The sequence below is a fragment of the Pseudonaja textilis genome, chromosome 1, assembly GCF_049901715.1.
Source record: "Pseudonaja textilis isolate UNSWEBS1 chromosome 1, rPseTex1.2, whole genome shotgun sequence".
Classification (NCBI taxonomy): domain Eukaryota; kingdom Metazoa; phylum Chordata; class Lepidosauria; order Squamata; family Elapidae; genus Pseudonaja; species Pseudonaja textilis.
In genome coordinates this window covers 52,827,577-52,851,016 of record NC_141990.1, presented here as the reverse complement: position 1 = coordinate 52,851,016, position 23,440 = coordinate 52,827,577, and the positions used below count along the sequence as shown (strand labels likewise).

The following is a 23,440-nucleotide window of genomic DNA, read 5'->3' as shown; positions in this document are numbered from 1 at the left end:
ATATTAAATCAAAAGAAGTAAGAAATGCAGACAATTTCTGGGAAAAAGAGAAACTAAAAGCAGAAAGTATGCTGACACAATTATCCATTAATACAACTATTTCAAAGAGTTGTTATTCTCTGTGCTTGCATAACATGCCTTGATTAAAAACAAGGAGCGTTCAGAAACTGGGAGCTCTTATTAATAGCAAACAAAGAAAAACTCACCATTGCGCTCTTCAGGTCTAAGACTCTTCTTTGCAACCTCTGCCAATGCTCCAATGCCAAGACCAACAGCTAAACCTAAAATGAACAAAGAAATCAAAAAGGAGGAAGAGGAAGTAAGTTAAAATGCTACTGGCATAGTTACATCTTCATGTGTATCAATAAGTATCAATTCTGAAACTCTTTCTAGGACATTTAATTGAAATCTGAAACATTATTTTTCCTCATTTTTCAGTGTTCACTATTATTACTGGACATATATAATCAAGTCAGGTTTATTAAGCAACATTTACACAAAATTATAGTCAAGATTAGACTAGGTTCTAAGCATTTACTGTAGGAAATATTTATTAGTATTTATAAGGCCATCCAATTCTACAAAGACTCTGGGTAGCACACATTTTATTTAAATTTACATTATATATTTCAACTGCATTTGTGCAGATATATATTGAAGATTCCAGCTGAGTATGCTCAGTTGCCAGACAATGCCTTTATCAGGATGTTGTTTTTCCTTGGAGTTTCATAATGAAAACCTCTGCGTAGGACACTAAGTGAACTGCTTCTTCTTCGTTCTTCATTTTCTCAGGTTCAAGATAAATCCTAGCCATTTCCTTTTCATGGGAGCCGGTTTGGTATAGTTGTTAAGGCAGTGGTTCCCAACCTTTTTTTCACCCCGCACCCCTAAAGAAATTTCACTCGAACCTCGCACCCCCTGGAATAAATAATAAATAAAAATGCCAACATATAGCCAATATCCTATTATTTACCTGGACTTTTCTCGCACCCCCTGGAATATCGTCTCGCACCCCCAGGGGGTGCATGCATCCCAGGTTGGGAACCCCTGTGTTAAGGCATCAAACTATAAACTGGGAGACCATGAATTCTAATCCTGCCTTCAGGTCAAAAGTAACTGGGTGACCTTGGGTTAATCACTCCTTCTCAGAAAGGAGGCAATGGTAAACCACATCTTAAAAACCTTGCCAAGAAAACTGCAAGGATTTGTCCAGGCTGTTATCAGGAGACAAAAAAATTGACTCAAAAACAAACATGCACAGACACCACATACACACGCAAAGAATAATTTCAGTAGAGTACTTTTCAGGGAGGTAACTATATACAATACCTGCAGGATGTTTACCGTACTCCCAGTACAGTATACTCTGAACCTTCTAGGTTCTAAAAAATGTCACAAATTGCAATCACGGGGCTGGTTGTAAATGCAAGCCAAGCCCCAAATTATGGTCATGTGACCACAGGGGCAGACCATAACTTCTAATTTAAATTGTAATGGACTTGTTTGGAAGCCATTAATTCAAAGCATTAATGTTAATGTTAAACCAAGAGTTGCAAGTCAAGGGCTACCTGTATTTATTTATTATTTCTATTAAATATGTATGCCGCCCATCTCACTAACAAGAAACTCTGGGAGGCTTACAATGTCACAAACAGCTGTACAAAACAATTAAGAGATTTAAACCATTAGGTATTAAAAGTTAAAACATTAAAATTAACAACACTTGTTGCCCTTAAAAGAGGATTGAGAGCATTAGCCCAGTACTCCAAGGAAGACCAACTAGAATTCAGTTACCAGAAAATTAAAAACATGGCATTTGCCAAAAGGTCCAAGAGTCATTCCTGGAGCACACATGGCCACAAGATTGCACAGGTCTCCTGGGGTACTTCTTACTCATTATCTGGGGTAATCCTTCAGTAGGAAAGGCTACAGGTACTACTCTTGCTAAAAAAAAAAAAAAGGCACAAATGACCTCATCTTAAATCCCTCAGATTTCTTAAGGCCAGACATGGCCACTTGGCCATATATCTGCAACTCTCAAATTATTTGGAGACCAAAGAATGAAAGAAAAAGGGTATGCTTAGAGAAAGATCTAATTGTTTTGACTATATGATTTAAAATTATGTTAAGTCTATTAATGTGTACAAAGAAAGGAATCAATCTGACTGATTTGGATGTTTTGATGAAAGACTGAGAGAATCAGTAAAAAATAAAAGATGAAGGATGATGAAGGATTCTCAATGTAACACAGACCACCTTTAAAAAGTGAGTCTTGAGAGAAAAAACTGATGGGGTTTTTTAAAACCAAAGTAAAAACAGAATGAGTATAGAAATAGAACACATAACTTTTCTATGAAAAAGTTTTATAAGATTACCACCAAATAGAATGAATGAAAAATGGGTGCAAGGGAATATGCAAACTGCTTGCATTAAGTAAGAATTCAGAGAGGCATGAGGAATTAAAATGGTAGAAAATAAAGATGTTTAGCAAAATGAAAAAGAAAAGATGCTAGGGATGAGAATGCACATAAAAGAATGATTGCTTCAAAATACAAAATAAAATATCACACATCGTATAATGTGTGATATTAATTGATTGTGTGCTATCAAGTTGTTTTCAACTCCTAGTGACCACATAAATAGGTTTTCTCCATGATGATCTGTCCCTAAGTTATTCTTTCAGGTCTTCCAATGGTGCACTCAATCCCACTGAAACAGAGTCCATCCACCTTGCTGGTGACCATTCTCTTCTTCTCTTTCCTTGTGCAATATATCCATACAACGTGTACACAGAGAAAAGGAACATTGCAAAGAATGTAACCACAAAGAATAAGGAAAGTCCACCTTTTGAAAATGGGTGAAAAGGAATTATGAAGTCCTTAGTTCTCTATGAGCTTGGATGTTTTGCTTGCAGATATTTAGTTCCAGACCAAGTAACTTCAGGGCTAAACTAGTTCTCTCACCTGCACCGTATTACAAATATATCACAATCTTCTATATTTCTGAATCAGGTAAACTAAAGTTTTATTCTGTCCTAAAAATCTGGTCAAATAATAATTCCAAACTATTTGTGTGCTATTTCCTCTCTCCAATTTGTATTGATTCAGCCAAAACAGCAGCATATGTTTTGTCTAAAGTCAGGAAAAAGGAATCTGTGTAAACTTAAAATTCCTTAAGACTCTCCCTCATACCATAAAATCATACTGTTTGTTATAACATCTAAATGAGTCTACTTAAATTCTAAGGAAGAAAGCATTTTAAAACATCCACTGATACTCTTAAAAGGAAATCTTGGAAGTATACCTTCACATCATAAAGAAAATTTGTTAAGACATGAGCAAATTTATGCTCCAAGTTTAATTAAGTTTCGTTGCCATGAGGGATCTAACCCAGCAGCCCTGTGGATTTGAGCTTTGCTTGTTTGCCGGACTGGTTTTTGGCATGCCTGAAACAGACTGAGGGTTGAGGATCCCTGATCTAACATATAGGGCCACTTTGTCCCACATTTCCACTCTCAGTCAAGCATGTACTGTTCAAGCCAATAACTTTGCCTGGCCTGTTCAGCATCACCTTCTGATCTTTCCATTCTAGCACATTCTTGGCCCACTTAAAAGCAATAGGTCCAACCCCTCTTTCAATCAACTGTTATAAATAGAGAAAGTAGATTTTAACACAACAACTTGAGTTTCTCCATTTGAACTATAACAGCAATAGAACACTGCAGAAGTGTGGCTATAGAACTTGAGAAACACATTGGCTTATAGCTTCAAATGCAAAGCTATAAATGTATTTGTTCAAATGAACAAAACCATGGCAGACCCATTTCCTATTCTATCTCACAAAACCAGCTTCCAATACAAAATTGCAGAAGCCATAAAATCTTCCCACTATCATCTCATATAGCAGGAACACGACTATTAGAATTAGTAAAATGCTTCCATATAAAGAGTGTTTCATCAATTTCAGAAGCAACAGTACGTCAAAGCACAAAAGGATTATGTTAATATGGCCAGTTTTCTGAGGAAATTTGTTAACATTCCAACCTTTGCAACCCAGCCCGGGGCTGGGGGGGGAGGGGTGGGGGGACGGGCACGGGCACAACCACTCGTATGCAGCTTGACTTGTGCCAGTGGTACACACGGCCCACCACTCAAGCTCTGCTTGTGTGCATGCATGTCAGCCTGCCACTCACAGGGCCCAGTTCCGAATAGGCCATCTTCTTGCACATACATGTATGTCACACAAAAACTGTGTCAAATACAATAGCTTTTTTAAAGTGCTAAAAGACTCCAATGGCCACAGAAAGAAATAATTTCTGATGCTACATTAAACATCTACAATTTTTTACAGGACTGATTATATTCAACAAACGGGAAGTATATACAACAGGCACAAGTGGTTAAGAGACAAAAATGGCACTCATGCAGTCATTTCAACTACTTACTCTTTTCTATTTCATGGGATAGTATATAGTACATACAGAGGCCTGTGGTAACTTGCCTAGTAAAAGCCAAGTTCCTTATCACTCTGTTATACAAACAGAAATGTTCAAAAATATATAGAAGTAAATATTATCTGGAGAAATGAAAATAAAGGATAGATGCCAACTCTGGCTATAAATAGGAAAGGTCATAAAACAGAGAGGCTTCTCTTTTAACTAATGTGTGCTCACTTCACATTGGCTGCCAAAAAGGTCTGGTGAAAGGTGACATTCCCTCTCCTCCTACCCCATGCTTCTCCAGCCTACCAATTTCCATAGTATTAGACAACTTTCAATTAATAGACGAAAAATCTCAGAACCTTGTCTCCTCTCTAAACATGAGTTGATACAGAAAGCATTAGTTGAAGTATTACCAATACATTATTACAACTAAAATCATCAAAAGACTGGGGATTGTAGAAAAAAGGTGGCTGGAAGTGATCTATCTATTCAATTGTGTTCATAAAAAACGTTCCCTTAATATTTGTGAAATTGTTTTAAACATTTCTAAAATGTAATAAGCAGCTAGCACTATTTAGTTGTTAAATTATTTTACATAGCCTTCAGAGAAAATTGTCCTGAAATTCAATTGATTCCTAAAAGAAATCTTGGGTCCTATCCGCCAGGGAATTACATCTGATGGAACTCAAAAGGTTGGTCTTCTCTGCCACAGTGCCCATCTTGTGGAAACTTCTCCACCCAGGAGTGAGATTAGCTCTATTCGTCTCAGTATTTTGTAAGCCCCTCAAAACCAGGCCATTTTGTCAGAGCTTGTAATCCCAGGAAATTGGGAAGACCTTGAAATGGCTCCTTTATTGTGGTTTATATTATATTATATCCTCTTCTGTTTTCTATTTTTTAATACTTGTTTTAATTGGGGCTGTGTGTGTGAGAGAGAGAGAGAGAGAGAGATGTACAACACTTAATTAAATATATAGCATCGCTTTTATATGAGTTGGGCAGCTGTGCAAAAATAAATAAAATACTGTAAAATAAATAAAATACTGTAAAATAAATAAAATTAAATTAAAATTTAAAATTTAAAAAATATTTTTCATGAAGTTTCATTATTGAATGAAAGGTTTGGAACCCCAATATATTAGTTTTAATACAGCACGTGTTGTATCATTATATTTAAAAATGAACATTTATATTTTTATTATTGATAGTTACTTTCCATTTTTTTCTGGCTTTGAGGAACAGCTCTCTCTACCCTTCATTCCCTCATCTCTCCTGTGTTTTATCAAAGACTGTGAGAGCCAGAGCACAGGGCCATCTGTCTTTACAAACAGATAAACAACTTTTTCTCTAACTGTAACATGCAGGTCTTTTCAGAATTTCCCATCTTCAGATCCCTTTTCCCCCCCCTACATTAAGAGACTCACCTCCAAAGTTAGCAAGTCTTCCAATTCGAGTAACAGGCACTTTTCGCTCACGGGCACGTTCACTGAGCTGCAAAAAAAGCATAAACAGATGCTTGATCTGCTAATAAACAATAAAAAAATCTTTCCCAAGCCGATGGTCTAAAATAGTTTTCCCACCAAATGCTAGGAATTTCTGCCACACAAATAACATATTTCAAAATTATTTAAAGAAACACAGAGCTCTTCTCATCTACCCAAATTTTACATCTGTTCACCAATTCATGAGACTATTAGAAATGCAGCCATTTATACAAGTACTTTGTTTCTCCTATCCTAGAGTACTTGGTTTGATGAGTATTTTGTTCTTCAAAAAATGAAACAAAATGAACAAGGAATTATAATTATTTGTCTTCACTTAATCAGAATAAGCACTGATGTCAACTTCAAATCCCATTTTAATGTGTATCCAATTTTAGGCAGAACTTGGCCTTTCTTGGCTGTAATTTCGCCTGCTGTACTGTAGGTCCCTTGTTTTTGTTTTTTTTTTGCTTTCCATGGGATCAAAAATTGCATGTTCCCCAAGTCTTCATTTCAAGAAACATCAGATGGGCATTAATTACGACCAGAAGCTGTGAGGAAACAGGAGAATTACTACTTAAAAGAGGCTTTCCTCTAAAACTGTTCTTCATACTTTTTGTTAACTTCTTTTCCAATACACAAATTCAGTAGAATAGCATTTTTGTTTTAAAGCAATGTATACTTAGGATCATTTCCTAAATCATCGTAATCTTTCAGTCTTTGCAGTGCTATAATATGTTCTATTCAATTGTATCTTTTTAAGTTGCATTCCTTAACATAATGTGCTCCTTTGGACTATTGGACTTCAATTCCAGTGATGGGATTCAAAAACTTTTACTACCAGTTCTGTGGGCGTGGCTTGGTGAGCATTGGCAGGGGAAGGATACTGTAAAATCTCCAGTCAGAGGTGGTATATGCCGGTTCTCCGAACTACTCAAAATTTCCACTGCCAATCAGAACCTGCTGAATACCACCTCTGTTCAATTCCCATAATTCCAACCCAGCATGGCCAATAGAATTATAGGAACTGAATCACAATATATTTGGAGGTATAGAATAAACAGAATTTTCTTTTCTAAAAAAAAATCCAAAGCAAAAAGAATGATAAGCAAACTTTGCTGCACCTGTTTGACTTTTAATTTCATGGACAGAAAAAAAAAACCTTAATACATATTAGCTCCTTAGCCATTCCAACAATTTAGCAAAATATCAAATGTCCAGCAAAGGAAAGATGAACACCTGTTAAATGTTAAAAAGAAGAAGCCTATTTCTAGGGAATATCATGACCTTTCTAAACAGAAATCTGGTTGTTAGGAAAGCTGAACTAATTTTGAGAGGACACCACATACATCCAGTTTAGAAAAGCAACACTAAATAAAATACTAGATTATTTTAAGCTCTCCCTACTCCGAGGTTTGATTGCCAAGACTTCAAAGATAGCATTCCACAAAAACACTCATGAAAAAAATATTTTTAAAAAATCCCAATTCAAGATACATTAATCAGCTGGGTAGAGGGCCTTTTAATTAAAAAGAAACAATGTTAATAAGTAGCTTAGAAATGTGCATGATTCATAAGTTTAAAAAGCTAGGAAGAGAACAAAATCTGTGCACATTTATCTGAACATAAAATCTCTCTACCAGTCCATTCCAGGAACATTCAATCAGAAAGAAAACAAATTCATATAAATAAGCAACAGGCAGATTCACACATTATGTTATTTCCCTAAAAAAGGGCAAGATACGCTAGAGTTCCAAGATACAAGCCAGCTAGGAACTTGTAGGACAATTACCTTAAATAAAAATAAAAATTGCCTAATTATACATGAATATAATAAAGGCGTTAGCTTTTCTCAGTATATTTCACACTGTATGTACTGGTCTATAAGACAGGCCAAAAGTTTGGTTAATTAAAAACAATAAGAACTACCATATATCCCAACACAACCCAGACACTAAGTGGCTAGGAGTGAAACAGTGGGACTAGTCACACATACTAGTTGCCATAACAGAAGTTTTTCCACTTCCACGAAATAACATACTTACCATCTGTTTGTGAGGCTTTTGCTGTGGATCTGCTTTAGCTTGCCTGGCTTTGTCAATGTCTTCAGCTGTTAATCCACCAACAGGGGAATGGTCTTGGTGAAAAGGCCGGATTTGTCCAAAGACAAGAGCAAAAGGATTCCCAGGGTCCCTAAAGCCTTCAAACATCTTTGTATTTATTTTGGCAGAAATGGGATTCTGACTTGCAGTAGCATCTTCACTCCCACCACTTTGAACAGGTCCTTTGACATTATAAGAATAAGATGGGCCCTCTGTACCACTGTGCTTGTAAGGCTGGTCTTGAGGAGAAGAAAAGTCCTTTGTAATGCCTCCCAGCTCTGATTCTGAAAAGCTATATTCTTTACCAAAGTCTTCACCGATATCTTTCAAGTTTTCCTGTTGTTTGCCCAGTTCCTGCAAACAAAGCACTGAAATGAATTCTCCAGTAAAACATGGTGAACTATCAAAAGAAAGCAATGAACGTGATACAATGAATATGAATGTGGGCAAATCTGGGAGACAGTGGAGCACATGGCGGCCTAGTATGCTATGATCCATGGGATCACAATGAGTTGGACACAACTTCGTAACTGAACAACAATATCAAAAGTCCTCACACTAACTGAAAACACAAAAATAATATGAAAACAAATATACTGAGTTATCAGTGCTTTTTCAAAGAGGCAAAGTTGTAGTCTTCAGATAACTACTTCTGTCTCTGCAAATTTATGCTGCCTTCAGACTGACTGCCTTACTGCCTGTCTCAGCCCAAGTGAACTCTGCCAACAGCATGCTAGAACTTTCTTGTAAGTGTGCCCAAAGTCACTTCCTTTGATGCCCTTAAGGTTTTCTGCCCCATTTGACTTTTGCTTTATCACTGGTTACATAACCACTCCAGCCATTCAGTAATGGGCAAAATTTCATCGTCTCCCACAAACCGCAATCATAACACCAAGCCTATATCCTTACATTTTAGAGTAAAATATTTCATCAAGTGAAATATTTCACTGAATATTATTATCTCTTCGTGGAAAGTTTGTCAATGCAAGATTATAATAATTCCCAGATTAGTGCAATGTAGCTATATTATTTTCAAATACATTTTAAAAAAAATTTCAGTATATATTAAAAAACTCAGGCGGTACTGAATAAAAAATTCTTAGGCTTTTTAAATGCAAGGCATGGGGGGGGGGGAGAGACAATAGCAAGTATTTATCAATTAAAGGGAAAAGAGACAAGCAAAATCAAACAAATACATAGCAATAGTTTTACCTGCATTTTCCCCATAGCAGCACTGAACTGTTCCTCAGCAACCGCCTGAAAGCTTCGGGCTATGGTTAATGCGTCCCCACCAAGGATTACTTGTCTTAGCTGTCCTGCCTGTGTCTCTAGGACTGCCTTACTGAGCTTTGTCAGCCCTCGCATCATCATGATGGCATCACTTGCCATGACTAATCACCTCCAACACTGGAAGACATAAGATAACAGTCAGGTAAAACCGTGAGAGTCCATGAATACACAAAGGCATTTGCTCATAACAGGGTGATTACAATGGAACATGGGAATGACCTTGGAACAAGGAAACAATCAGACAAGAGAGGACCCATACTAATGGATCAAGCAGTTAAAAGTGGGGGTGAGAAATTTTGTACTTTCAGACTTGTCAGATTCTGTTACGTGGCTTTACAATAAAGTAGATTTAATTCACCTAGTTTTGTTTCCTATCTTACTTACTTTTACAGAGCTAAATGAAAAGTTCCCTTCTCAGGTAAACAAAAAACTCATCATTGATGTACATGGATTCCCGTCTATGCTACATACAGATGTATAACTAACCTTATTTGTCTATATAAGATCTGTACATAAATATCTGGCCTGAAAGAGATGCTATACGTTTTTTGGCTATGAAACTAGTGGCAATATTCTTCTGAACCTTGTCTGTTGCCTGTAATTCTAAGCAATGGGAAACCCACATCACATTTTCAGCTCCTGACCTGCTTTTTAAAAAATTTTTAGAGCTCCTCAAGGTGTTATTGCTGAAATATAGCAGAAATTATCATTATAGAAAGGCGTGATTTTTGTGGGAAAGGAAAATACACACTGTAAAATATTTATTAATTTAAAAATGCCATTCTCAAACTGCAAAAAATAAACCCCAAAAGGACAAGACTCCAATCTTACTTCCTGCTATGACATAGTCCCCTTAGTACTTTTTTCTGCTTTGCTCACTGCCATACCTTCAGCACACTTTTTTCTTGACTTCGGCGACATGCCATAAAAGTGTTAATATAAATTTCATCCCTATCAAAGTCATCTAACTATACTTGAGAATCAAATTAATTTTGAGAAACCTTTCCTTTTGACTCAGTGCACAATTAACATATAAAAACACTACAATAAAACCCCTAATTGTAAACTGCCCAGAGTCATATATGTGAAATGGGTAGTGTAGAAATTTAATAACAATACTTATTTGCTATTTCTATCTTAATATTTTGTTTAAATACCACAGTTACTTCACTCAACATCCTGGCCAACCGTCGAAAAAACATATAATAAATTCCTTCTTCTGAATGATTTCTGTTTTTGAAGCAGCAAAACCCATATGCCATGCACTGAACAGGAGATCTTTCCTCAAAAGGAAAGATATTAGTATTAGTAATATTAGTACATGCAACTTGCCAGCACTTTTGTGAAGGTCCTAGGGGCCAATGACAGTTCGAATGGCAGGGCCTTGGATTGATAATGGCCTCCCACATAATAGAACCTGAGAAACCTCCGATGGGAGGGGTAGATGGGGATGTGGAAGTAGGCCTCCATCAGATTGATGGACGTTAGATCGCCCCCCCCCCCGGCTCTCCAAGATGAACTGCAGAGATTACATCTTGAATCTCTTGTATTCTAAATGAGCATTGAGCTTTTTGAGATCCAGGATCGCTCTCCACCCCCACGAGGACTTGGGAACTACAAATAGAATGGAAAAAAACCCATGTCCCCTTCTGGTCCTCTGGTACCGGCTCGATGGCCTGGATGTCCAGCAAATGCTGGACCGTGTCCATGAGCTTTCTCCTTACGTGGTTCTTGGAGGTTGGGCAACAGGTAAAGGTCCCCGGAGGAGTGGACAGAAAATCCAGGGTGAGACTGAATCACACTGTTTTCAGGACCCAGAAATCAGATGTGAGGGTCTCCCATCGGTCTGCAAATAGGGCCAGATGGCCACCGATGGGAGGAAGGGTCTGGCAGTCATTTGAACAGATGGTAGGGATGACCACCTGTGCCAAGAAAGGTCCATTTAGATTGAAACTGTTGTTTGTTTCTATCTCAAAATCCTGACCTATCTGTGGGTCGATCTGATCTGGGCTGGTAGGACCTTTAGAATTGCGAGAATTCCTGGCCTGAGTCTGAGGAACGAAATGGCTGTCTATGAGTGAAGGGAGAAGCCCTCCTATCAGCCCCCCTAGTAAGAGAGGACGACACCTTTCTCATCTTTATTCTCAACTATGAAGGGATTTAAGGCCTCTCCAAATAGGGAAGAACCCGTGTAGGGGGAAGAGGCCACTTTCCATTTGGTTCTAGCATCTGCTTGCCACTGTCATAGCCACACAGCAAACGACAAGCAGTGATGTTGGAGGCCAGGGCCTTGGAGGAGAATCGGGCTGCATGTAGGGAGGAGTCAGCCACAAATTCAGCGGCCGCCACCAGTTTTTTGATGTCCTGATGCATTCTGATTTCCTTAGGGGGAATCCTAGCCTATAATTAGTGAAGCCAGAGAAGGGATGTCCAAGTGAAAAAGGAGGTGACCGCAGCTGTTTTAACTGCCCAGGCGTTGGCCTGGTGTGTTCTGCGGAAATTTTGTTCTGCCTTTTTGTCCTCTGTCTTAAGAGCCTCTGCTATGTCACCTGATATTGCAGAGGGAGAGACCAAAAACGCCAAAGGTTCATCCAGAGGGGAAAGTTGAAGTGACTCGGAGAGGAACCATATTGAAAAAAAAATTATCATTGCCCCCTGGAGTGGGGAAGGATCCAGGCTGTGCCCATTATCTCTGAACTATGTCCAAAAATAACTTGGGACAAGGAATCTCCTGATGGAGAATTGTAGGTTCAGAAAAAAACCCTGCTATTGGGTCCCTGAGTATCAGGTAAAGCAGTTGGTATAGTGGGCGGAGGATCAATTTGGGCAGTGGTCCTAATCTTGTGGAGGAGGGATTTAAACAGTCCAGAGCTAAACAGGCCTGTGAACAGGGGTGGATCAGGTGACAGGTCCTCATCTGATAAGAACCCCTGCTCCCCCTGAATTTCCTCCTCCCTCTCAGATGCCCTGCTTCTGATGGAGTGGGCTGGAGAAGCCTCCCTCTGGTGCCTGGAAAAACCCATGGAGCCTGGTATTACACTGGCTGCAATGGCTGGGGATCAGATCTTGGGGAAGAACACTGGCTCCTCCCACTCAGGGAGGAGGCTATCCCATGAGAAATGGTCTGAGCAATAAGGGCCTTAATATCCGCTGATAATTCTGGGACCACTCTTATCTGCTAAGCACATCCCCGCTGCAGTTGGACTAAAAGTAGCTTCAGGTGTTCCAGTTCTGTCCCTGATCTGCAAATCTGCAGGACAAGGAAGCATGCAATCAAAAGGAAATGCCTGAGTTTGGATTTCCTCAACAGGAGGGATAAATTCCTCCTCCTATAGCCCCAGGAACTACAGGCAACTCCTGTGCTAAAGGCTGCTGGGGGAGGGGGCTAACAGGCCCTGGCTGGGGGGGAGGGGGCTAACAGGCCCTGGCTGGGGAGGAGGGGTACACTGCTTTTCCACTGCTCTTTGCCTCCTTTCTTCTGCTCTTGTGGGCTTTCTAGAATAAAGAGCCTTTGCCTTTATCTTGTTAGCAGCCTCTTTACCTGCAGATCCGGCCTTCCTGGGACTCTGCTTAGATCGTTTTGCACTCGTGGGCTCCATGCTGCCTTAGTCAGCCATGCTGCTAATGCCCAGACTGCAGGGAGGAGAGCTCTCTCAATCCTCCAATCCTGCTGCTCCAAGGGGAATTCCAGGCCTGGAAGCCTTCCCTGGGCTGTGGCAGTGGTGGCCCTACCTGTCTCCTGGATAGCCTGCACAAATCACCATGTGGCCAAAATGGCCACCACCTGACCTAAAAATCAGCTGAAGACATTGAAAATGAAAGTGGCTGCTCTGGAGCTACCCGTTTAAGCCTGGGAGCTTCATGATGCACTGGGGGCAATCACAGCTGCAGTGTCCCCTCCAGGGTGGGGGGTCATTTTGGGGCTCTTCCTTGACTGCCTGGGCTGTTAGGCCTTCAATTGGTAGTTCAGGGGAGCTGCGAAAAACAGAGCAGGCAGAAGTTCCAATTGCTGCCTGTTTACAATGATTTGGATACTTTGAGGGAGTTTTTGCAAACCCTTGGGAGAATCCACACTTTAAACTGCTGCTTTCTGCTGAAATTGTTGGAGCCAACCTTTGCTACGTCTCTATAGGGCCAAGACTGAGTTGTGACTGGGGCTAGGGGACTTCCTGCCCTGACAGGAAGAGATCTGGCAAAGATTGATGACTCAGTTTCTGGGAAGAAAGGCAGATTCAACCCATATGTGTGGATTATCCCAAAGGCATGCTGGAGAACTACCAATGATCTTTTCTGCCATCCTTGCTACTCTCTGCACTGTCCTCCTGTCTGCAGCAGTAACGCTTCCAAATCAAATCAAACAGTAATACAATATGACACGGACTCTCGACCATCCCTCTATAGAAAGTGGCATGGACAGGGAAGGAAAATTTTCTCATCATGAAAATCGTGTTTCAATGGTGTTTCAATGTTAAGTGACCAAGCTAGCCTACTCATTACCTGCACAGCCAGAAACCTGATGCTGCTTAACCAACTCCACAAGTGAATCATTAATACGTAGAGGTGTGCGGCTTTTCTGAAATCGACAATCAATATGTAGAGGTGCTGCCTTTTCTGAAATAATCTCTTAATTTTTCCCACGTTTAAAATGAGGTGCTTTTGTTACACCAGTTCACTAAACCCTCTACCTCCTTGCAGTAAGCAACCTTGTCATCTTGAATAAGGCCGACTACTGTTGTATCATCCACGTACTTCACAATATGGTTGGTGGTAAAGCTAGCACAACAGTCATGTGTCAATTGGATGAACAATAGCAGACTAAGGACGTAGTCTAGTCTTAAGACTAAGGTCATAAATCAAGGACTACCTGTAGAAGAATGGCTATTAAAACCAAAATTATACAGTATTTGTGTTATATTTATAATGATGTTTTATCTCAGCTACTATTTACTTATAACTGTTTTTTTCTTTTTTCAAATAAAGTTTTATTTGGGTTTTCACACATACAAAATACAAATAAAACATCTTTTTTGAAAATAGCATGGTCCCGGGGTTGAACTTCTTTATACAGACACAAAACTCAATTTCATGCTCCTTTTTGTGTTCTATTCCATATCTTATACTATTCTACATTTTCTATATAGTTTTTCCCCTCTTTTAATTTTCTCAATTTTATTTTGATTATCTCATCTCAATTCAAATCATTATATTTATACTTTTGTCTGTTCTGTTTCAATTTCATATTATCGTTTCTCATTAAACCAATTTTCTCCTGTAGTTACTAATTGGAGTATGACAACTTTATATCTTTTAATTATATCCATTCAACTCTTATTTAAACTTCAATATACACCTTAAGGTTATGACCTTCAATATAGTACATAATACATAACTTCCAATAGAATTCTGCTTGGTACATTCTTATAATACACACTATATTCTTTTTTTAAAAAGGAAAAGATTATACATATATGTAATTATAAACCCTCATTCCATTTCAATTCAGTTCTATCATTAATAATCATTAAAATCTTAACATCTTTAACACTTTTCAATTAAATATCATACTTCCTTAAAGAATTAATTTTTCCCTTATTTCTCTTCACATATATTTTGTAAATCATTAAATATTCATTGTTACATTTATTTATTCACAAGCATTCCACTGAATTACAATGGCTATTTTATCAAACATTTTAATCATGCATTGTTTCATATTTTCTAAAATTATTTCTGTTTCTAATATAACAATGCTATCTTATGTACCTTTACAGAATCCCTTTTTCCATTAAATTTTCACCCATTATCTCTAAATAGGCCCTGTTTCTCTATATTTTGTTTCTGTCCTTTATAACTTCTTTTCCTTTTTTTCTTCCCTCTGATCTTCTCCTTCCCCTTTTTACCCCCTTGTCTCTCTACTTCTAATTCTCTCTTCTGCATTTCCCTCTTCTGTTGCTTTCTGATTTTATACTTATTTTTCACTCTATTTTGTTTTTTGGAGTTGTTTTTCCCAATCTTAAACTTTCCATTCTCTTTCCCCCATTTTCTTTTTTTCCCCCACCTAAGATTACTTGTTCATTAAAGATGGCTTCTCCTTTGTCCCAATCTTCTTGTTCTGCAGGCATTTCTTGTTGTTTCTCATAATTCCAAATCTCCATTTGTAAAAACTGAAATACAAAGCCAAAAGAACCTCTCCCTTCTTGTGCATCTTCTTTGTACTTTTTAAGTTCCATTTTCAGTTCTTCTAAAAGTGGAGCCCTTTTAAACAGTTTTAAACAACCACCCAATTGATTTTAGTCATTCAAATACAATAACCAAAAATCCAGAAATCATCAAGTAATCCAAATAGTCCCAAGTTATTTCTTCTTATTTCTTTTTCCACTTTCTCTTCCTGGGGTTTTTGTTGCGATATTTCAGTTAAAATGTATCTTTTGGAAGTCTTGTTGAGATTTTGCTGTAAGTTCTTTTTAATTCTAGGCAGTCTCCTCCCTTCCAGATCCTGCCCTTTTATTCTTTTTCTCTCATTTCCTGTTTTCAAAAGCTTTTGATTATCCAGAGATCTTTCTTATCCCTTTGACTTTTTATTTTCAGCATTAAGTGCCTATTAATGTCAAAGTGGATTTTTTTCCAATTTCTTGCTTAAGTCTCTTAGCTGTCAGTATAGGAAAAGGAGAAAAAACAACAACAAATCTTTTCCCTTTTCTCTCTCCTTCGCAGCTTAAAAATCTTCTTAGGGAACCATGTTATTGTTTTTTTTAATAGTTTCAATTCCAGGGTACCTTATTTGTTGCTTTTGCTGTTTGACCTGGTCAACCAAAACTTTCTCTTCTTATCTTCCTCCTGCACATTCTTTTCCGGTCGAGTTCTTCTTTGTGGTGGCCATTTCTGACCACCTCTACAACCGCCTTCGGGAAAGGGAGTAATGGCCAGCTGGGGAGGAGAGATGCGGCTCTCCTCAACCCTGCAGGCAGTCTCCCCCTTCTTCACCACCTCTATGGGGTGGCTTAGCCCCAAAACCAGCCGGCTCGGGGTGCTCCAGTGGCAAGCACGGATCGAAGCCTCAAAGAGACGAGGCTTCGGTCTGTCGCCGAAGAAGCTCAAACCGGAAGTCATAACTTTTTCTTCAATTTGTTTTGGAGGATTATTGTTAGCCACACAGAATCACTTCTTTGAGATGGCCAGCCACAAAATTAAATTGAATTGAACACTTTATTTGGCCAAGTATTTTTAGACACACAAAGAATTTGTCTCCAGTACAAAAGCACTCAAATAAATAAATAAATGTTATGCCCAACAGAACTTCGCAATAATGACAGGTATGACATAAGAACTTAAACATCCCCTAAATAAAACATAGTTTGGATTTACAGATCATATTTGAATTGTGCTAATGCAATGTCCACATTCTAATACTCAAATGCTAAAGGAGGAAAAAAGAATACCTTCAATCTGAATAACACACATAAATAGCAGATTTCACATCTCTGCATACCAAGAATATTGGAAACATGCCTCTACACAATGATAAAGTATATATTATTCATGCAGACCTTCCCATAGTCAACACTCAGTATCATCTAGCAACATTTCAACATACTACTTGAATTGTTTGCATTCAAGCAGTAACTGTAACTTTAAACGCTAGTGGTTACGCTGTTGACCTTTCCTCTCTTCCCATATCTTTGTTGTGTTTTTTTATTTTTGAAATTGTAAATCTACAGAAAGGGACCATCTGACTAGTAATATTTGTAAGCTACTTGATTTTTGTTTTAGTTATAAGATCTGGACAAAGATATTTTAAATAATTAACCATGAAAGCAGAGCTAAGAATGCTTTTTCTGCTTGAAACCATGGAGTGCCAATGCTCAGAACAGAAAACACTAGAGAAGGTTGATGAATGATCTAACAAACTCTAAAGCTCCTTTATCCAAGACCTTGTGCCAGAATGCTCTGTTCAGCATAACAAAGTCAGGAAAGAGAAAACAAGTTAAGGAGCCAAGCTGCAAAAGGAAAGAGTCAGTCATGGTGGAACAGCCCCTTTACAACATTTTTCCAAAATAAAGTTAACAGATAAGCTATAAAGGAAACAACTGGCACATTTATATTGCTCAACATCCACAAAATTTTAAAAAGCTAAACATATTGCATGAAGAAATAAGATCAGTTCCCTTTTGCTAATTTTACATGGAAAAGCAAATTAATTGGATCATACTTGTTATTAGCAGTGTTCCACTGAAGTTCATCTATTTATGGCTCAAACTGGTTTCGAATGAAAAGACAATGAACACAGCCATATTTTAAATATACTTAACTACAAAATGTTGTCATTATGAGACAGTTAAATCAGAACATTTAATACTAGAATGAAAAAAAAGTTAGTGTAAGTCAAGTTTATAATATGTGGATTTAGACTAGATAATCTATTTACTCTATTACAGCTTGAAAGACACAGTGAAATAAAAGATAGAAAGGGCGTTGGTACTTACCTGATACGCCCGTTCTCTGTGAGCTGTGAACAGCATCCAGTAGTGGGAGGTGTTTCAGTCTCCTCTTGGATGGGATGGGCTTAATTACAAGAACGCTCCTCCTCCTCCTCGGTACTCCTCCCTAGCGTCCCCAGTTTTGGCGAAGTCAAAGTGTGGACACATTTCTGTTCTTCACCCTAACTAAAAGTTGGCCGGAATAGAAACCCCACCAGATGGAATTGGGTGGGGCTGGGTGCTCTTCACAGCTCACGGAGAATGGGCTTATCGGGTAAGTACCAACACCCTTTCTCCCCTGAGCTGTTCAGAGCATCCAGTAGTGGGACATACCAAAGCTTGGCCTGTCCTACGGGAGGGATGCCGTCTGGATCAATAGTCCCTCTTGGTCTCTGTGGACTCTTTGCAACACTTTCCTACCAAATGATGCCTCCACAGAGGCAAAGATGTCAATTTTATAGTGTCTGATGAAGGGCGTTGGAGAAGTCCAAGTTGCTGCCCTGCAAATTTCTTCTATTGGCGCTTGTGTGGCCCATGCTGCTGATGTTGCTGCACTCCTTGTGGAATGCGCCATTATACCTCTAGGTACTGAAAGTGATTGAGCCTCATACGCTTTGGCAATCGTGGCCCTCAACCATCTGTCAATTGTAGAAGGAGAAACTTTGCGCCCTTGGGTGTTAGGTTGAAAGGAAACAAAAAGAGATACCATTTTCCTGAAAGCAGCTGTATGATCTAAGTGAATGCCTAGGGCACGTCTCGCGTCAAGCCGATGCCATTGGTATTCAAGTCTATGAATTAGTCTTCAGCAAAAGTTTGGGAGAATCAACTCTTGTGCCCTGTGGAACCCTGAATTGACCTTCGGCATGAACGTTAGATCTGGGCAGAGAACTACCCTGTCCTGGTGAAACATACAGAGGTCCTTTATTACTGATAATGCGGCTAGTTCAGAAATTCGTCTTGCTGACATGATAGCTATCAAAAACACCACCTTATATGTTAGAAAGTGAAGGGTTGTTGCCCTCAGAGGCTCAAAGGGTCCCTTTGCAAGAGCAAAAAAGACCTTGTCAAGCTCCCAAGTTGGGTAGCGATGAATCACCGGGGGCTGTATATTTTTGGCTCCCTGAAACTACGAATGTGAGGAGGATGTAAAATGGAACGAAGATTATCCCAAGAAATGACCGAAGCTAAGGTTGCCACCTGTCTTTGCAAGGTGTTGGGTGAGAGACCTCTGTCTAGACTTCTTGTAAAAATTCTAATATTTGTGCCACTGATAGAGAAGTGGGTTCAATATTGAACTTAATACACCATTTACAAAATATGTTCCAGGTGGCATTGTAAATACGATTAGTCGATGGGTACCTGGCTGCCAGAATGGTGGAAATGACTGTTGGAAATTTTCTCACCTTTTAGACCTCACTGCTTAATCTCCATACGGCAAGGTGGAGCCATTGAGGATCCGGGTGTAGAACTGGACCCTGAGATAGAGTGGCTCTGTCTGGCGGAATTCTCCATGGCTCCACTAATGACAGAACTTGGAGGTCTGCAAACCACGGCCGCCTGGCCCAGTATGGTGCTACTAGCAACAGCTCCGCTTTCTCCTCCGGAAGCTTTTGGATCATCTTGGGGGTGGGAGGGGGGAAATGTGGTGGCCAATAGCATCGAAGGGCATTGATATTCTCTGCTCCCTGGGTTGGATACCTCGATATGAATCTCGGGAATTGTGTGTTGAGAGCTGAAGTGAATAAGTCAATCACCGGTTGTCCGAATTTCAGGGCTGTTTCTTGAAATAGTGATGGATGCAGTTGCCACTCCGACTGACCGACCGTGGTCCTGCTCAGCCAGTCTGCCTGGATGTTTGACAGACCGGAGATGTGCTCTGCCCTGATAGAGAGTAAGTTCCTCTCCGCCCAAAGGCACAACTTCTCTGCCTCCCTCATCAGTTGACCTGAGTGGGTACCCCCGTTGTAACAATGAATTAGTGGAAGGAAGCTGCGAAGAGCCAGAAAGACAGCCCTGAGTTCCAATAGATTTATACTGTACAATTGTTCTAGGACAGACCAACGCCCCTCTGCCGTGTGCTGTTGGTAGTGCGTTCCCCATCCAAACAGGCTGGCGTCTGTCATGATCGTTCTGTTGGGTTCCTTGAATAGGCAACCCTTGTTGATGACAGGTGTGGTCCACCAGCGAAGGGTTCTGTGGACCTTCGGTGGCACTAGTACCCGTGATTTGGAAGTGTCTCTTCCTGACCTTTGGAAGGGCAGCAAGTACCATTGTAAAGTTCTGGGATGCAAGCGGGCCCAGGGAACAATAGAAATACAGGAGATGAATTTCCCTAATAGTTTAGATAACTAGATCAGGGGTACCTGTTTAAGGGTCCTAATATCCTGAGCTAGAAGCCTAATGCTCTCCTGCCTGTCAGGAGAAAGGAAGATTATCCTTTCTATGGTATCTATGATGACACACCCCCACCCAATCAAAACACAGCCAAGCCCCCACCCAAATCACACCCCCACTAGCAGTTAAAAGGAAGAAGCAGCTGCAAGCTCACATTACTCTGAGAAGCACAGAGCCAAAGACACAAGCCTGAAGATGATGAATGAGACTTCATCGAAACGTTGCCTAGATACTTCCAATTTTACATGGGAGAAAACCCGAATAACCAAAGATCCACATACAAATACCCATGAGAACCTCAGAAAATATATATATATATATATATATATATATATATATATATATATATATATATATATATATATATATATATATATTTGTTTTCTGAGGTTTCTCATGGTATATGTAGATCTTTGGTTGTTGATTTTCTCCAGCTAGGCGAGTATCTGAGCACGCGATAAAGTCTCATCATCTCAGGCTTCTGTCTCCAGCTCTGTGCTTCTCAGAATGGTGCCAGCTGCTTCCTCTGGCTGCCAGTGGGTGGAATGAGTGGGTGGGCTTGCTCATTCTGGGTGAGTGTGTTCTCATGTGAGGGTTTGGCTGTGTTCTGATTGGTTGGGGGTTAGCGTGTTCTGATTGGTTGGAGCGTGTTCTGTTCAGGAGGGCTTGGTTGTGCTCAGGTTAGTTTTAGTTGCTGGGGATTTGAGCTGGAGAGTTGTGATCTTGCTGTTTGGCTTCTAGTTCGTGGTCCTGCTGCATCTTCATAGTGGGTGTTGGTTTTGCTTCATGTATGGCTCAGAGGGGTTTGAAGTGGGTAGTGATGCAGCTGCAGTGCAGCTTCTGGTCCATGTCGTTTCTCATTTTCTGAATGGGTGGGAGTCTGTTTTCTACATGGAAGTGGTGGTGGCATCTTGTGTGGCTCTCATGGGTGTGGTCCAGTGTCCTTCTTCATGTTGGTACTCGTCTGTTCATGAGGCGGGTTTCCAAATGGCTGGAAGGCGGGAGGTGTCATCTCGTTTGTTCATGCTGTGTGGGCGTTTTTCTATCTCTATGGCTTCTCTGATTATTCTGCTGTTGAAGTGTTCGGTTTTGGCGATAGTTCTGGTATTTTTAAAATCAATTTCATGTCCTGTGGCTTTGAGGTGTTGGACCTCTTCCCTGTCCAACACCTCAAAGCTCTACCTGAGGTGTGGCTGGTAGCCAAAAGGAAAAGCACCTCTCCGCCTCAGCCATTGAAACCTGCTCATCACGAGCACTGGCATGGACCCACGCACCCAGATGAGCCACCTGCACAAGCCACCCTTCCCATGTAGACTCCCACCATTCAGGAGAAAAGAGAAGAAAAAGCAGCTGCAACCTCACATCACTCTGAAAAGCAAGAGCCAAAGACAGAGGCCTGATGATGATGAATGAGACTTCATCCAGAAACGTTGCCTGAGACACTTTAAATCTTCACGCAGGGAGAAAGCAATCCCAAACAGACCAAAGATCCATATATATATATATATATATATATATATATATATATATATATATATATATATATATATATATATATATATATTAATATCAGTATCATTATTTTGATATTATTGGGAGCCAAATTAGACCGAATACGAGGAGAGAAATTTTGGGAACACCTCATCAGGCCAAGGGCTTTGTACCTTAACAATAGGCCTGCTACAGCTGCTGTATACAGGCGGACTTAGGCCTTGGTGCTCGCTGTGAAAAGCTGCTGGAAATACACTATGATAGTCAGCCAACTGAAACTCTCTGATTGCATAGCAGGGCTGAAACCTTTTGGTCTTATTGAGCTAAGTCCAGTGGGAAAGTAAAATTAAACTTTTATCACAGTAAATATACGTTGCCTGCCTTGCACGCTAGGCAAAATGGTGGCCGTTGTTTTGGCGCGCAAACTTCCAGCAGCTACCCCCCGCTTAAATCAGCATCTCACACAAGAAAAAGGCAAGCGGGGGAGGGTATCAGTGCTACTGCTTCTACCCCCTGTGGTGTTCCGTGGGGAAATGGGCGTTGGTCTTACCTGACACGCCATTTCTAGTCGAGCTGCGAGGATCATCCAGAGAGTGGGAGGTGCTCCAGTCTGCGTCTGTGTAGGCTGAGCTTAATTATTAGGGAACGCTCCGCCCTCTGTCACGTGGTCCCTTGTAGCGTTCCCAGTTTATGCGAAGTCGAGAGAGGAGGAAAGCCGTCTAACTCTCATCTAACTAGACCTAAAGTATCATTGGCTGAAACAAGGTTCCCCCAGAAGGAAAAAAATTAAAAAGGGTGGGGCTGGATGATCCTCGCAGCTCGACTAGAAATGGCGTGTCAGGTAAGACCAACGCCCATTCTCCCTCGAGCTGCCTGGATCATCCAGAGAGTGGGACATACCAAAGCTTGGCTGTCCTACGGGAGGGAATCCATCTGGGGTGGAAGCTCCCCTGGGTCCTCGATGACCCGCTGGAGGACTCGTCTACCAAACGAGGCCTCAGCTGACACAAAGATGTCAATCTTATAGTGCCTAATGAAAGGGGAGGGGGAAGCCCAGGTGGCGGCCCGACAGATGTCTGAGATTGGAGCCTGGGTGGCCCAGGCCGCAGAGGTGGCCGCACTCCTGGTGGAATGCGCCGTAACCCCACTGGGAACTGGCAAGGCCTGAGACGAATAAGCCTTGGCGATGGTGGCTCTGATCCATCGCCCGATGGTGGAAGGGGACACCTTGTGGCCTAAGGACTTGGGCTGGAAGGAGAGAAATAAAGACTCTGACCTTCTAAAGGGTTGTGTGCGGTTAATGTATATGCGGAGGGCCCGCCTGACATCTAGGGTGTGCCATCGTTTCTCCCTTTCCCGTGAAGGATTGGGACAAAAGTTCGGGAGTGTAAGCTCCTGAGCCCTGTGGAAGGCTGAATTGACCTTGGGCAAGAAGGTCGGGTCGGGGCGTAAAACCACCTGATCGGAATGGAAGATACAGAGGTCCTTTCTCACCAAAAGGCAGCAATCTCCAAAATTCGGCGAGCCGAAGTAATTGCCACCAGGAATACTACCTTAAAGGTCAAAATTTGGAGAGAGGATTCTCTAATGGGTTCGAAAGGAGGTTTGGTGAGGGCCACCAGGACCTTGTTAAGGTCCCAAGTGGGGTACCGGTGCACAACAGGGGGACGGAGGTTAGTAGCCCCCCTTAGGAAGGCCCTGATACGGGGATGGTGAGCGGGGACCCAGATTGTCACCAGAGACGACAGTTGAGAGGGCCGCTAC

The 23,440-nt window shown here is 40.6% G+C and overlaps 1 protein-coding gene across 2 annotated transcripts in view; it reads right to left on the bottom strand.

The window, feature by feature from the left end:
- Positions 1-23,440, bottom strand: part of COQ8A (coenzyme Q8A) — a 64,423-nt gene that overhangs the window by 22,050 nt on the left and 18,933 nt on the right. For both annotated transcript variants that reach the window (XM_026695649.2, XM_087934470.1), the window contains exons 2-5: positions 9,237-9,431; positions 7,968-8,378; positions 5,866-5,932; positions 207-281 (exon numbers count right to left, since the gene is read on the bottom strand). In XM_026695649.2, the coding sequence (XP_026551434.1) occupies positions 207-281; positions 5,866-5,932; positions 7,968-8,378; positions 9,237-9,413 (730 nt within the window). In that variant the 5' untranslated portion in view covers positions 9,414-9,431. The remainder of the gene's footprint in view (positions 1-206; positions 282-5,865; positions 5,933-7,967; positions 8,379-9,236; positions 9,432-23,440) is intronic.